Below are 16,981 nucleotides of genomic sequence, written 5' to 3'. Positions count from 1 at the left end.
GCTGTGGGAACCTATCAGAAACCCTGGATCTGAATTCTGATTCTGCTATTGCTACTTCTCTGATTATAGGCAACACATTTCACCCCTCAGTTTCTCCATCTGTAAAATGTAGGAGTTGGGCTGGAGCTACTCCTGGATCTAAATTTAAGAATTTCTCATCCTTTGACCATGCCCCTTAGAGTTGGAGTTGGTGACTCCTCTCCTGTACCCTGTCAGAAAAAAAAGATAGGACAGTGTCATTTCAGGGTCTTTGGAAGATTCTCAAATGATCTAAGTCATCCCAAAATAGATGGAATGGAGAGGTAGCAGAGAATTGGAAGTTCCTTACTATCTCATTCTCTAGATAAACGTTGAGCATTTTAAACTGGATTGTCTCCTTTTTTCCATCAGATGATATCATGTTCTCAACTAGTTCCCTATTTATTCTCAGACAAAAATCTTTGCATTCTTATTGAAGAAAGGGATGACTTTCAGGGAAAACCTAACACATTCTCTAGAGATATATTCATTTTCCTTTGCACTTTTCAAGAAAGAAGTAGAGAAAGACTGGTTTTGAAAATGCTTATTGTTTTCTAACTTCCATTAAGATCTTCTAGCCTACAAATTTAATTTTCCCTGGTCACTAAAAACTGGTTCTTGGATATCCCATTTGTGTATAAATTTCTCCACAAGCAATACTTGCGTTATCTGGCAGTCTGGATTTTTTTTCTTTAAAATTCCTTTATGTTATGAAGCCAAATCAAGTTACTTTGGCAATAGTTATATTATTTCCTTGTTTCAAGTATTTTCAATTCAAGCAAAGGATCATTCGGTCCTGAGATTCAGAGCTGGGAGGGACCTGATTGGATAGATAACCCAATCCTAGGATAGCATTTAGTTCCTGACCAACAACAGAAAGAAGAAGAAGACAAACAAGAGAAGAGAGTTCATTCCCAGTCTCTTTGATCTCCCAACCATGATGCTCTACCTTTCACCGAGAGCCATGAACGTAAGGTGGTGAGGAAATGGATGACTAAACAATGAAACGCAGCTGCTTTGGCCTCATTCCATTCTCAAGTCCTTTTCCTTGGAATTGAATTCCCAAGCCAGAGTTTCCCTGTTATAGTTAAATAAAGGCTATACTCCCAAATGAGGATATACATACTTGTCGTCTAATGGGAAGATAATAATAAGATGATGAGGAGGTCAGCAGAAGTCTTATGGATTAATCTATGAAGTTTGAAATCCTAGCTGTGTGATTCTGGCAAGCCACTTAAATTCTTAGGGCCTCAGTTCCCTCCCCTGTAAAATGAAGACAATGGCATGCCTACTATGCAGGATTGTTGTGAGGATTGAATGAGGTAATATCTGCAAAATGCTACAAAGAGCTAAGAAGATGTGAGATTTTATAATGATGATGGACAAAAATACATGATTCCTCATTCAGAGAAGCCCCAGATATGCCTGAAATCACAGTGACCATACATTTTCTAAATAAGCATATATGCCTAAATAGAAGCTGTCTTCTAATTTTTCTATTCAATTCCATTTGGAAGATGTTGAACTCAAAGTTCTTTTGAGCCACTAAAGTCAAGTCAACTCTACAAGTGTTTCTCATCACCTATTTTTGACCAGGTACCCAGATCAGTGCTAAGTGTTCAAAGAAAGGCAAGCCAAAGCAAACCAGAATAAAAAACCAAACACAATACTATGCCATCAAGGAGTTTGGAGTATGATGACAGAGACATCAAAGGACAGGGAGCAAGCCAAAAGGACAATAGAAATATGGGGACAAGTTGGAGTATGATGTAGAAAGTAGAAAGTCACAGAAATGGCCATTGAAACCACTAGGAGAGATGACACTGATTATCAGAGAGGATAAGTACTCAAGGACAAAATCTAAAAAGATGCCCATATTTGGAGAGGAAGGGGAAATACTAAGTGGTTCTTAAGGAGACCACCTAATCAGACACTTAAACCTGCAGTGTGTACTGAGAATTTTTAAAAATACTTTTTGATCACTGAATTTCATTATATTTGGTTTCCTTTTAATGTTCTGTATTTGATTTTATGCATTGAAAAAATACTTTGAGAAAGTATCTATAAAATTCACCAGACTGCTGCACTGCTGCAAAAGGGGTTGCTCTATCTGGAGAGAGAGAGAGAGAGAGAGAGAGAGAGAGAGAGAGAGAGAGAGAGAGAGAGAGAGAGAGAGAGCAACAGCAAGACAGAGACAGAGAGGAGAGACAGAAAGAGAGAGAGACACACATAGAGAGAGAGAAATAGAGAGACAGAGAGAGAGAAGAGAGAGACAGAAAGAGAGACACACACAGAGACAGAGACACAGAGAGACAGGGACAGAGAGAGACTGATTAGAAATTCTGTGCTTGTTGCTTACTCTTAAAGTTCATTGATTCTTGGCACTGTTGCTATGTCTCTCCTCACATGTGGAGGGAATAAGGTCATTTTCTGTCTTTTAAAATGCTAGTGCAAGTCTTTGATGCTGTCCCTTCAATATGTCACAGTGAGTGCTCTAAAGAGTCCCAAGGGGATGCAGAATTTGGGCAGCACAGAGGAGATTAGTTGACTTAAAGTTACATAAAGCATTTTAAAGGCTCAAGACTTGGGTTTTTCCTTCCTGAGAGATCAAAAGATGAGAAGTGATTTGGTTCCTTGTATGTGCTTGTCTCCTAGTGTGGATTTCAAAGTATCAGCTATTTTTGAGGTTCCTATTGGGATTTTCATAATTTGAGATTGTCAAGGTGATATTTAGTTAAAATGCATAACTTTCTTTTTGTCTTTGAATTTAGAATTTGATTGGTTTGGGAAGCTATTGAAAGATCCAGTTATGAATTTATGAACTGATGATCCCCTGAGCTAGAGTCTACATAAATTTGAACCCCAATGAATGAGATTTCCTTAAAGTATGTCTTCTCCTTGTTCTCCAGATTATCCTCTTCCTTCTCCTTCTCACAGCCATGTTTTACTCACCATTTCATTCTAAAATGTGTTTCTACACATGTATGTGTATAAACATAAATGTTTATATATGCATATGTATATTTATATATGTATATATTACAGACCCTGCTAAATACTATGCCAACAAATGTTTTGAATACAATATTCACCACTTAGAGAACGCACTGCTACACAGAGGGGAAAATAAAAACAGAACATATCATCATCATCATCATCATCATCATCATCATCATCATTATTTTCTTCTCCTTCTCCTCCTCTTTCTCTTTCACCTCCTCATTCTTCTTCTCCTTCTCCTCCTTACCCTTCTTCTTATTCTCTTTTTCCTCTTTCTCCTTCTTCTTGTCCTCCTTTTCTTCTACTATTCTTTTCCTCCTCCATCACATCATCCTCCTTTTCCTTCTTTCTTCTTCTTCTTGTCTCTAGTTAAACTTTACCTTCAGGGTGATTTTCTACTTCAGTCTTTAGAGCAATACAAAATAGCCCCAAAGTGCAGACATTCTAACAATAGAATGCCGGACATTTAGAAACTACAGTGAATTGCTGGAGAAATGGGTGCCTTCTTGATCCATTTCTAGATGTTTTTCTCCTTTACTATAAGGAAAGGAAAGAAATTTTTACTTTTTAAAAGAAAAGTGAGATATCATCAGTAAGGGAAAAGGTGGCTTGATGAGCTGACAGAGTGACAGAGCAATTAGGGTGCCAGGGAAAGCATCTGAGATTTGTGGACACATTGTAAACCTATAAATCCAAGCCTAAAACTCCTAATCTCACTAGACAGACTGCCCACTCCATGGGAACAGAGGGGACTCAGGCTTTGAGGAAAGGATTGGTTTTTCTCTCCAGTTAACAATACATTCTCTCTCATTTGATGAGTACAGTTTACCAAGAATTCATTAGCAAGATGTTTATCAGGGAATCTCTTGATCTACATTAGGAATGAAATATTGGTTACAGCCAAGAGAAGTCTGCATCCTTTATTTTACCACTTAGGATAAGGGGTATTGAGCAGAAGAGCAGGGACCAGGTCTTTTTAATAAAAGACCAAGGAAGCATAAGGGTCATTATATTCATTGTAAGGTTGGGGAAAAGCACAGGCAAGGCTGTGCCCCCTCGTTAAGAGCAAAGTCATTTGAGAATGTTCTGTCCTTCATAAAGGAAAGTAAACTCACCCAAAGCTTCTAAGCATGGGGTGAAGACCCTTCCCCCAGGTAGAGGGTTTATTCATTCCCTTTTATCAAACTGCGTATTTTCCTGAACTATCGGAATAGCATCCTAATTGATATCTCTCTAAAGTGTTTCAGCTGTCCAGCCCATCTTCTGAACAACTACCCAAGTAGTGCAGGTCTGACCAGAACCAGTAATCATAACCATACTATTACTAACAGCCAGCATTTATAGAGCTCTTTCAGATTTACAGAGAACGTCATAATATTATCACTTCTATCTATCTTTGTTTCTGTGTCTATATTTATGCATGTTATGTGCGTATGCTGTGTGTATTTTTCTATCTATATGTAAATCTGTCTCTATTGATATTGTATGTAAATATGTCTACTTATCTACACATGTGTTTATATTCAAATTCAAGTCTCTCAGAAAGTAAAGTAATTAGGAGTAAAGAAAAACTGTCATCTTATCTCTTCCCACATCCAGAAGACTTTTCAGAAAGCAGGGAGGTTTCAGCAGTACTTTACATCAATGTATAGTAATCGTTTGGTAGGCAGAAAAAATAGATTCAGCTCTTGGGTGAATGTTGGAGAAGGTTCTTGAGGTCCTATTTTTGCAAAGACCAGGTTTTAAAAACTCATAGGAATAGTTCTTAGAAGAAAAATTTGGAAATCTAAGAAGGGAAAAAATGGTATTTCATTGTAGCAATCCATAGTTGTTTGGGTATATAAATGTTCCTATACCTAAAGACATACACACACACACACACACACACACACACCACTTTCACTGTTACTACCACCTCTCTAAGCACATTACTCCTTGTTAATTACTATGTACAATAATTTTCCAATTCCAACTCTATGTATCATACAATAGTGAAGTGAGTCAGGGTGTTTTGTGAGACCAGGCCAAGCAAGACAGACATCTTTAGCAATGCTGAGTTTGTGGGAGCTGACATTTTTAATGTCAACGTTATCCAAGTATAGTCTAAAAGCTAAGAACATTATTTGTGACTCATGTATCCTGACAGGTTAATGACCACCCAAACCACCACCCCTCCACCCCTTCATCCTGTGTTTAGCACCCTCGAGGTGGTAATTAGAGAATATATTCAGACAGATCAATGGACTTTATATCTGAGATCATTGCCATCTGCTTTGGTCTCTAACCTCTACTTACCTCTCATCCAAACCCAGGCATCTTCCAAAACAATGGAAAGGATAGAGCCTCCTTTCTCTTTCCTCTCTTTCCATTGTTATTCTTGCAGATAACAGATGTTGTTACTAATCCTCCCTTTTCAATCTATCTTAGTGGTGACCTCCCTGATTAGCTTTAGGCATAGTTTCTAAATATCCTCTCTCAAGTAGCTACATCCATTTCTCTCCCCTTCTCCTCCATCTCTTCCATTTCCACCCTTCTTCTACTTCCCTATTCCGTTGGTCCACACTGGTGGTGCTGAAATGGCAGTCTGTTTACTTTATTTTATTTTTGTCACAGAGAAAGAAGTTCAATTTTTCAAAGACATAAGGTATTAAAATGTATTCTGATTCAGGAAGTAATGTAGAAAATGGCAGACAAGTGGAGAAATGAGATGGGGATGGGAGATGGGTGATGATAACGCAAAAGTGAAATGGAGTCATTAGAGGAGCCAGACTAAATACTGCATCGTGCTATTTCTAAGCAGGAGAGAGACAGAGAAAGCAAGCTTTCCCTTGTCTTAATAGTCAATCACTTGCTAAGTCTTGTTGATTCCACCTACACAAAAATAAATCCAATGTATCTCTTCCTTCCCTAACATGGCAGTCACATTGGTTCAGGACCTCATCACTTTTGCCTGAACTATTGGAAAGATTCTTAATTGATATCTCTGCCTAAAGGATTTTGTTTCTTTAGTCTACCCTCGGAACATCTACCATAATGATCTTCCTTAAGTGCAGAGTTGAACATGTCACACACACACGCACACACACACACACACACACACGCACACACACACAGCCCCCTCCCCACTCAAACTTCAGTGGCTCCCTATTGCCTCCAGGAGAAAATATAAAGTCTTCTGACTGACATTTAATTTCTTTACAATCTTAACTGCAATTTACCTTTTCAGTCTTCATTCACCTTACCCCACTTCATACGCTTTGGGGAATATCATTGGGAAAACCCATGACTTGTCAGCTGAGAAAAAGAAACTTCCAGAACACAGCCTTTCAAGTTTCCTAAGCTTTTAATGCTTCCTCTAATGGCATTAAGTAAAGCATCAGATTGTAGAATTATCCAGCTCCTGTGCATCTCAGTTGCTGAATCAAAGATCTCTGAGCTTCCCTTGTCAATGACTGACTAACCTTCCCATCCCCCTTGGCATAGTTGTGTATGGCCTGAAAGATTCATTTCATTTCATGACCTTGGAATGACTGGTAATTCTTTGACTTCTGGGCATAAAATCTGCCACAAAATGTCTGGTTTTTTGTAGTCATCTGGAGATTTGGACAGAAACACCAACATCGTGAATCCCATTTTGTAAATGTCAAACTTTCAAAAATCCAAATGCCTGACCTGTGTTTACCCCAATGCTCTCTGATTGTATATTTGTGGTGTTTAATATCTGACTCCCCTATCCCACACCCTTAGCCTCCCCACAGTTATGAGAACCCACAATTGCTTAATGCTATCTTGTGTACTGGATAGCACACAGCACAAAGAGGGATTCTTTACTCCTAATGACTGTATTGGAAGAGTCCAGGTTTACTACTCTGACCCAAATGACTCTACCATGTGAAAAATGAGTCCTCATGATCCTAATGCTGCTAATAGCTTGTAATCTAAATGGCGTTTGAAGAATGATAGAGTGTTTTTTGTTTTCCACAACAATCTATGACATAGGTGATACAAGAATTAATATCTCCACTTTATGATGAGGAAATATGCTCAGATATTTTTTAAGATTAATAAGGCTAAGCTTCCTTTATACCTTAAAAGGGTTATTTTAATCAAATGATCAAGGTCCCACTTCACTAAACTTAAAATAGGAAACACCTACCATGTACCAGGTACTAGGGATACAAATAAAAAAATAATAATTCTGTGTGTTAAAGATAAGACTTTTGTTGGGGGAAAATGATGCACAAAGAAGATGAATACTACTACTACACACAGATGCACATGTACACATGTAATACACACATATGGATATCTGTGCCTATATATCTGTATCTATAAACAGACAGACAGACAGACAGACAGACAGATAGATAGATAGATAGATAGATAGATAGATAGATAGATAGACACATAATCTACAAATGTAAAATTTCTAGGAAAAATGCAGATGTATTCTAAAAGGCAGTTTTTAAACAATAGAATGTAGATTCCAGAGTAGAACAGGCAAAAGTGGGGTAGAGGCACCACGGGAATAACTGTGACATGGAAGTGTTCCAGGGATCCTTGATCCAGGTAGACAAAGACTTCAAAACTGAGTGGAGCTACAGGGCAGGGGACAGCCATGTCTTTCTAAGAATTAATGGTAATGTTGATCAGAAAATCAAGCACCGAATAAAAGGCTAGAAAGTATTTGGAGGAGACTGGACAGATGACAGGTACCTCTTCCTGTCTGCTGGTCTAGATTAGTCTATGAAGGCCTGGAGCCATGCTGGTTATAGAAATGAGAGCCAAGGCTGTCACTCATCTGACTAATCAGCACCAAAATTAGTGTTTATGGGGAGAATGTGTAATTTTGGAGTGAAAGGGCTATGTTGGGAGGTGCGGGAAGGGAGGGGAGGCTCTGATCAAGGTTAAGGGCTGCCATCTATCTGCTTCAACAACCCTTTATTAAATGCTTCACATATGTAAATGTTGTCCTTGATTTGGGTGGTAGAGGGGGAAAGACAGAGTATCCTCAAAAAGTATTCAGTCTTTTCACAGAATCATAGAATGTGAGAGTCTGAAGGGATGACACTGGCCATGTAGTCCAACCCGTAGTAGAAAGGAGGATACCAAATGAGTGGAAACAGGAAGTAGGGGACAGAGGAAGGTTCTTCAAGCAAGGGAGAGGTGACAAAAATACCCACTTTTAACAATTTGCTTAGGACTCTGGCCTCAACCTGTACCACACAGCCCAATGTTATAGACATAAACATGGACTTCATTGTAAATATTGATGAGGTTTTGATTCCATCTGTGTATAAGATGTGATTACAATGCCAGTACTTCAGAGTTTCCAATCAGTTGATCGATGTTCCAGGGCTGATCCAACTGAGTTCATTACCTATGTTTTTGTCTAAATGCCTACAACCGGTACAACGACCAAGTACAAACCAAACCAGCAGCACCATTGTCCCCAAGTCATCCACACCACTCTTGTCATTAGAGGAAGGTCATTCCGAAGAACTGTCCTCGAAGACCTGCAGTTAGTTTTGAGTTACTCAGAGTCTAACTTCCTAGTACAATTGTTTTTTATTTTGATTGATATGGATATTAACAATAAGCATCTACTAAGCACCTATGCTTTTCCGAATGCTGTCTACAGAAATTAAAAGGAACCCCTGACTTAAGATAAGTCTTAATATCCTATAAATGTTATAGCTCTGGTTGTGTGTGCACTCATATGTGTGCAGAAATATGTATGTGCATGTGTATGTATGTAAGGTATAAGTTGTAAAAAAAAAACCAACTCAAGCCTTACTTCTAAACGATCGGAACCCTTCTTGCAGCTGTAGCTCAAGGTAACTTGAAAGGCTGTGGTGGGAAGCAAGACGTGGGCAAGGTCTGTATAATCAATGATCAGAGGTGATTGGGACATAGAAAGTTCAAAAGCCAAGCTCCACATGCCAATTGTGACCAAAGAGTCGACTCTTCTTAAAGCATCAAAAACTAATTTTTGAAATTTCTATTTCCAGTGTGCATGTACAGAGAGCCATCGTTGCATGAAATTGGAGAAAAGCAAGGACGTTCCAGGAAAAGTTCCGGGACACCGACGATGAACGGAGGGAAAGTGGTGAATCAGGATTCCACATAGCTGAGAATGATTCCCTATTGTGCACACTCCTCCCCTCCTCCCTCCCCTGTCCCTGGCACTCCATCCCTTCCCAGTACCCATGGAGACAATAATACACTGACCAGGCAGGACTTAGAGGTTAAGATTTGGAATACAAAATCTGTATTTGGGGAAGATGATGAAATTCAACCTCAATCTTGCCTGTTGCAATGTTGTAGAAACACAAACACTAACACACACACACACACACACATACACATACACACATGCAATGTGAAGGAAAATGGCTAATAAATCTAGTCTCCACTACCATTTTTAAGCAAACCCTTCACTCTATTATGGGAGAGGGGAAAGGTAGCGCCCTGCATCATTTTCATAAAGATGCTACCATAAAAAGCTAGGACTTGGGAGAAATGAACCTCACCCCTGAGGTTCTCCACTACCCCCACCACCCCAGACCGCTTGAATTGCTACAAAAAGCCCTAAAGTGGGGGACGGGCTGCTTTTGTGTTTCTGTTGTACTCTTTGTGGCTGTCTCTGTAATTCCCTATCTTTTTAAGAAGCCTGAAAATGTGTGGATTTTTGTTTTCTGTTAAAGCTTCTCAAATGCCTGCTGAAAGCTCCCTTCTCCTCCCCCTGCCCCATCACTCAGGCCATTCTGTCCTGGACTTTGTAGTACCAGAGAATGGTGGATGATTCCTCATCAGCAGTATCATGGGAGAAGGTTTCAGGTGGAAGGACAACCTTAAGGATGTCTAATGGTCTCGGTTGACACCAGTCTTTCAGGAGAACAAAAAGTTTCAGATACTGAGGACTGAAAGCTCCTTCCAATTTTCACAGGCTTTGTTATGGGGTCTTTTAAAAAATGCCATTTTACAAAAGTCACTGTTATAAGATAAAAGGTATCTTGGATATGCTTGTGGTCACACTGAAAATCCCCTCTTGAACTTTCGCTATTTTAAATAACCATTTTATTCATCTCCTATCTTGCGGAAACTCTCAAGAATGGAGATGAGTCGCCCATATCAGAGTGCTTATCCAGGATTAAATATGAAAATGGAGTTTTGAAGATGGGACAGAAGTCCTGGCACATTGTAAAAGGGAAATTGGGCTTCATTCCTATCCCCCCTGCCTGAAATTGACACACACAAGTCATTACCCAGTGTCAGTTGAGTCATCAGGAAGAAAGGTATATATAGCCCTTCATCTTCTTGGACCATCATCTGGCTGGCGATGTAGCTATCTCTTGAACCCCTTATAGAGTCACTAATTCTCCTGACTACCTTCAATGCTACAAACAGTCTGAGGATTCCCACACAGTCTGGACTATGTTCTCAGGGCTAAGTTTAGGGACTCTTTGTGGGGACAAAAACCACATCTTTAGTGCTATATGGTATATGCCTAGGTTAGCATCTTAGAGTGTGGTTGGGTGATGAAGAAGGGAAGAAAGGAAATGACTGCAGAAGAAATGGATTATCTAATTATGCATAACACAGTGTAGTGTCCCTGGAGAAATTAATGCTGCTTCATATCTCAGAGGGGGAGAGAGAGAGAGAGAGATATCTGAGAGAGAAGGGGGGAGAGAGAGAGAGAGAGAGAGAGAGAGAGAGAGAGAGAGAGAGAGAGAGAGAGACAGAGAGAGAGAGACAGAGAGAGAGAGACAGAGAGACAGAGACAGAGAGACAGAGAGAGACAGAGACAGAGAGACAGAGACAGAGAGAGAGACAGAAAGAGAGAGACAGAGACAGAGAGACAGAGACAGAGAGAGACAGAGAGAGGGAGAGAGATAGAGAGGAGGGACACTTATCTGGGTTTACAGATTTAGAATTGGATAGAACCTCAGAGGTCATTAAGTCTAACCTCCTTATTTCCTAGATAAATAATTGAAGCCGAGATAGATTTCAACTTTCCCAATTTCATCCAGATCAAAAATGACAATAAATAGATTTAAATCCAGGGGCAAGAGTCCAGATGTAGTATTCTTTCCACTGTATCCTGACTGACAACATATGATGCTTTAGCAACTCTTACTAAAAGAAGATGGAGCAGATAAGTTTACAAACAACTTCACTGCCCCACATGGACTCTTTCCAATACAAAACCTGTAGTTCCTCCACCTGCTGACCAAACATCTGGGTGTTACAAGGATCATGACTTTGAGATGGGTTGCCATGTGCCCTGAATGTTACCTCCCTTTTCTTAGCTGTAAACACCTGCTTCCACTCATCATAACCATTCATGAGTGGCTCATTTGCTAAGCTAAATCTGTACAGCTGCCCCCTACCCTCTCACCATATATGTCATCAAGGCTTGGCCAAAAATGGAATGGCATAATAAGATCAAGTCCTTACATGGTAAGAGCAAAGGCTATGCATGTTGGATTTGGGCAATACAATTTTAAGGCTGAATGCTCTGAAATGGCATATAAAAACACTCAACTCTAGCTGTTGCTCTCATAGGAAAATTACAGTGGAAAGATCTCCAGATGTGACCTTACTCCTCTTTGCTCTGTTCCATTCAACTCAATTGTATCTGTGCTTTTAACAGCACCAGGTAACCAGATGATTGTTCTTAAGGATGAATATCTTTGAAATGATGAAGGAGGCTTTCCAGAATTGGGATTGGACTCGATAGCAGGGGCTCTACTTGAGCTTCTGTACTTCTCTACTTGAGCTTCTGAGAGTTTATAAAGAATAATGAGAAAGCAAGCAAAAAGGGCATTTTACAGAGTGAAATGGAAAATAGTAATAAAGGCCTAAGGGGCAAGATTGATTTCATCCCTTTTTATTATGAAGAGGTAAGATCAAGAGAGAATTCAGTTATCACCATAGAGATCAAACCAACCGCAATGCTGTCTACTCCATGTCATGTATATTTGAGCCAAGATGCAACTGTTAGTTGTTCTTTGGCTAGTATAAGTAGAACAGTAATAAGAGGAGACAAATTAGAGTTTATTTTCTCAGTAACTTGAAATAAATGTTCTGCTCAGTAAATTGTTTTGGAAATGAAGGTGCCCTTTCCCCCTTGTGCAGGAACCTGAGCGATCTGCACACCAGGAATGAGGGGCCTCCTACATAATGGCTGAGGATTAGTGGTGGAAGGGAGTGTCAGGAGTGTATGCAGCTGCTGCCCACACAATGTCGTCATGAAAAATATATTGGCAAAGAAATAAAAAAGAGACAATTCATCTCTTGTGCTGATGTTGAATTGTAGATAATCCACCTCCGTCCACTTTTCTGTGTGCTCCCAAACACAAAAATCCCACCCACCCAACTACTTCTCCAACTAAAACAATCTTCTTTTTGTAAAAAAACCAAAATAGTTTATTTTCTAGTTCTTTCTCCCATACTTGAATTCAGACAGTCATTTACAGGCTTCCTAGTTTTCCTTCTTTCTTTCCCATTCGTCAGTCCAATCCCAATGTGGCATCAGACTGTGTTCAATGGAATCCCTGCATTCTTAGACACTCCATTGAAGCATTGTTGAAACCCATGGAGATTAAAACCATATACACATATACACGCTGGGAGACTCACAAGAGAATTCCGATCAGGCATAGCTGATACCCTCCATGCTTAAAGGTGCTATTTGGAGTTTTTGAGAGAAAACACAATGTAATTGACAATTTTGAATTCAAAGTTTATGGGGTGATGGAAGACAATGGGACACCAGAGAAGTTAGATGGTTGCCACAGCATTGGGTTAGATGATGACTTGCTTGTTTGAGTTTCCCAGCATCCATTCCCATAATACATGCCCACCCCCTCTCTCACCTTCTACAGATTGGCTCAGTAATAAATGTGGCTTTGTCTGGGGTCTCTGAATCTGAACACCTAGCTTAGAAGCACCAGCACATTTAGCCAAACTCTTTGTGGATGGGGACTATTTTTGGATCCATGGCTGATATAAATCGTGCTGATGATGAGTAAGTTGCTAGTAGTGGGAGATGGCACAACAGGATGGAAACAAAGGAGGAGGACAAAGTTGGTTTCTTATCCTCAGAAAGTTAGAAAATGCGGAGTGTTTGACCCAGCACGACTACCCCCATGATGTGATGTCTAGTCTCACCAACTGTGTGCCCAGTGATTGAAACCCTCCTGTTTATCTCTCCACGTTCTAGTCTCATCAATACGCCTTACGTTCTCAGAGGAGGTTGTCCATGGTATTCCCTTGTTTCAGAGTTTTCTTGCTCTATGTCATTGGCCCCAAATGATGCTCATTCGTTCCTAACCACATCCCAAAGGCTTAAATGCCTCCTCTATCCAAAATGTGTAAATAGCATTTTTTAACAGGAACATATTTAAAAAAAAGGTGGATTGTTCTACAAATATATATGTACATATACATGCATCTGAAATAAGGATATATTATATAGAGTTTTTTATTTGTTTGATTTGTGGTCTTTAGTTATAGGTATATCAAAGAATCAAGAGATTTGAATGCAAAACTTTATATATAAATGTATATTTCTACTGATAGCTCAACATGCCACTTTCTAATAAACATGAAACAGGTAGGGGACACTGAACAAAAAAGCACACGCTCCTTCAGAACTTAAGTAATTCTGGGTCCTGCTCTTTGGTGAGGAATTGCATTCTTATTTTTTATTTTTAAAATGTTATCTTTATCCTAAAAAGCAATACTTCCTGGTACAGACCCCTTGACGAAGCCAAAAACAATGTGAAATGAAGGAGACTTGACAGCGCATGTACGGGAGCATGTTCTAACAGGCTGTTTCACTCCCCCTCCCTTTCTGGAGATTGTCCAATGTAAGCCTATGGCTAACAGTCACCGCTTGTCCTGTAAACTCAAACAAGGGTTTTTGACACTCAGAAAACAAAGCTTCGGCTTGGCTAGCAAATTGATTTGAAAGGTAATCACAAATGCTTGCATTAAACTTAATGTTATAAAAAAAAGTCTGGTTGAATGTTTTATTGCCTGTAAATATTGACGTTTCTATCTCTGGCCTAAGAGCAAAGTGGAAAGAGGGGAAGCTCATGAAGTCAAAGGATCTCCCCCATCTCCCAAGGAAAATGTCCCATGAAGACACTTGTCCATAATGTTCTTCACAAGAAAGAGCCACTGTCAGGGTAACAAAGACAACTAATGCTCAAAGACCCTCTCACAGCTAATCCCAATAGTCAACCTTTTTACACAATTGTAGGCTTTGCAACACACTTCAGAAAGACTACCTCATTTGATCTTCACAATAACCCTGAGAGATGGATGTCATTGTTACCCATATTTTACAGATGAGGAAACTAAGGCAGAGACAGGTTTGGTGACCTATCCACGCTCGCACAGCTAGTAAATGTCTACGCCAACACTCAGCCCGACTCTGATACCACTATTCTCACTGTGGTACTAGCTAGCTAATAGTTTAGGCCTTTATAATCTTAGTCTTTAAAATGAATGAATTGGTCTAGACAAATTCTAAGGTTGCCTAAACTCCGACATTTTGTCAGCATTTCATTGCCTGGTTTTCTTTGGAAGCTCCATCACTGGGGCAGTTGATTTTGCTTAGGTCAGGAGGATGACAGAGTGTCAACTGAGTGCAGAACCATGTTAAGTTTCCCTGGCCTGCATCCTCACTTGGCAGAGCACTTTGCAAACCTTTGAGAGCAGTAGAAATGCTCATATCATAAGTATTATAAAAGAATTGCCTCCCCCAGATCACATAGATGGGCTCATTATGTGAAACCTCATGACATTTAAAGTAATGCCAGAACTGATGGGGAAGGGGAGTTAAGTTGTGAAACAATCTCTTGAAACCGATTTCATTTAGCATTGGAAAATATCTGGGCAATGCTTCTTTGTCCAGAAAAATTACAAAGGGACCTAGCTCTTTCCCTCATTCCCATTGAAAGCTTGTTGAATGATGGACCCATTACAAAGGTCCATTGTCTAAATCTCTGCAGGAAAATCCATTCAAAGTCCAAGATTATAAAGATGGGGGCAGGTGGAAGTAAAGATACTGTCATCTCTAGAATCATTATTGAATGGTTCTTCCACTCCCCAAAGCACTGGGGGCTTAAGGGCTTTCTGTTGAGCCCTGTATGAAAATTGGCTAGGATAAGACAATATTCTGGTGAGCATTATTTAGAAGGCAGGTGGATAGACAAGTCAATGACCAGTCGTTCTTCCCCATCCCCTGTATCTATTATTTTCTGAATCAATAAGAAAGCAAAGACACTTGAATCCAGCTAACCTTCTCATATTAAGATCAAAAGCAGCACTCTAATCTTACCCTCCATCTTTTGTATCAGGTTGTTGTTGATTTCTTTTCGTAACTTTGATGAATCCATGATTTCCCTTTTTTGACACTAGTTTTCCACTGATGCTAATGGTCAGCTAAGGTACAATTCACAAGTTCTTCCAAATAACAAAAACTTTCCTTGGTCATGGAAAGGGTTCATAGATTTGGGGATAATTGTGCACACACACCCTACCAGCGGAAAACAAGCCATGTCTAGGGTTTCTAGCCACTCAGTGAAGCTGCCTCCATGAAAATAGTGTAGATTTTCCCAAACTTGGATGTGGCCTAAGACTTGGTGTTGTCAGTGGAAGTTTGCGGAAGCATTCCTTTGAGCAAAGGTAAATCTCTTGTTCTCCTTTGTCTTTAAAGTTTATTAATTATCCAGCTGTGACTGAATGACAAGGCAGGTGGCAAAGTGGTAGGAGTTGTTGACTGAACCTCCTCACTTCTGCTTTCTTGATGGTATCCTTAAAATAAAAAGCAAAAGGAAAATAAACAAAAAGAACATTTTTAAAAAATAAAACAAAAATCCTTCCTTCTGCATATCAACTCTTAAGTTTTTATTTGATACATTATGAGCCAGTCATAGGATGAATCACAGGGTTTAGGGCTAAAAGAGAGCTTAGAGAGTATTTGGCCCAAACATTTCATCTCACAGCTGAGCAAGCTATGGTCAGAGAGGAAAGGAACTGTCCAAGGTACCACCTCTGGTATGCTACCTCGCTGGGATTGGCTCTTGGTGCCTCAGACTGACTCCAGTATCCTGTCCCAATGTACTCTACTCTCTCCTTTCCCTCTACAAGGAGAGGACTCTAACCATTTTTGTGTCCATGAACCTCCTAATAAGACAGTCACAATTCTATGCAGAGACAAAATGCATGAAGTTACTCGTTCAGCTTTAATAAGAAAATAATAAGTTTGCAAAGCACTTCTCTGGATCCTCACAGCTGCTCTGGGAAGTAGGTGCTATGATTCTCTCCATTTTGCAGATGAAGAATCTAAGGTGTGGGGAAGTTAAATGAGTTGCTGAAGGCTACACTCTTCCTTTCCCATTGAACTGTACAATCCCATTGACCTTGGATCTCCTCCTGTAATTGGGGATCCTTTCTCTTGCTGAAGGATTGGAGGTTGGAGAGGGTACCTGTGAGATCTGCCCCATTGAAGAAGGGTTCCTATGCCAATGATCCCATCATTTCCCACATGGCTGCAGTCCTTAGGCTTCCTCTTGCCCCATATTCTTTCTCTGTGATGTGAGATTGTGAGGTCCTTGAAGGCATTCCTTACTTTTTTGGTCTTCCTTTATATCCCAAGCTGTTAATTCAGAGCAGGTGTTTATTACAAGTTAATTGACTGACATGCACAAGCTAGTAAATATCTGAGGCAGGATTTGAAATCAGGTTGTCATGACTCCACTGGAGCTAATAAGATCCATGTAACTGTCTCAAGCAAGCTGTTATGAGGGTAGAGTTGATTTGGCATCTTTCTATTTGCTGACAAATTTTCTGCCTTTTCCTGCTCCCCAAATCTAACTGTCCTTCTTTTTCCTATCCTCTCTTTTCTATATTTATTACAGAGGGAGCAACAGCTATATTAAAGGGA

General features: G+C 39.8%; 1 protein-coding gene across 2 annotated transcripts in view; it reads left to right on the top strand.

Annotated features, from left to right (window-relative positions):
• FGF12 (fibroblast growth factor 12) overlaps positions 1–14,042 on the top strand; it is a 390,802-nt gene extending 376,760 nt beyond the window's left edge. For both annotated transcript variants that reach the window (XM_072618871.1, XM_072618869.1), the window contains exon 5: positions 9,030–14,042. In XM_072618871.1, coding sequence (XP_072474972.1) covers positions 9,030–9,148 — 119 coding nt within the window. In that variant the 3' untranslated portion in view covers positions 9,149–14,042. The remainder of the gene's footprint in view (positions 1–9,029) is intronic.
• Positions 14,043–16,981: the final 2,939 nt, after the last annotated feature.

Source organism: Notamacropus eugenii, chromosome 6, assembly GCF_028372415.1.
Source record: "Notamacropus eugenii isolate mMacEug1 chromosome 6, mMacEug1.pri_v2, whole genome shotgun sequence".
NCBI lineage: Eukaryota > Metazoa > Chordata > Mammalia > Diprotodontia > Macropodidae > Notamacropus > Notamacropus eugenii.
The sequence above is the reverse complement of the archived record's forward strand: the minus strand, read 5'-3'. Positions and strand labels throughout refer to the sequence as shown.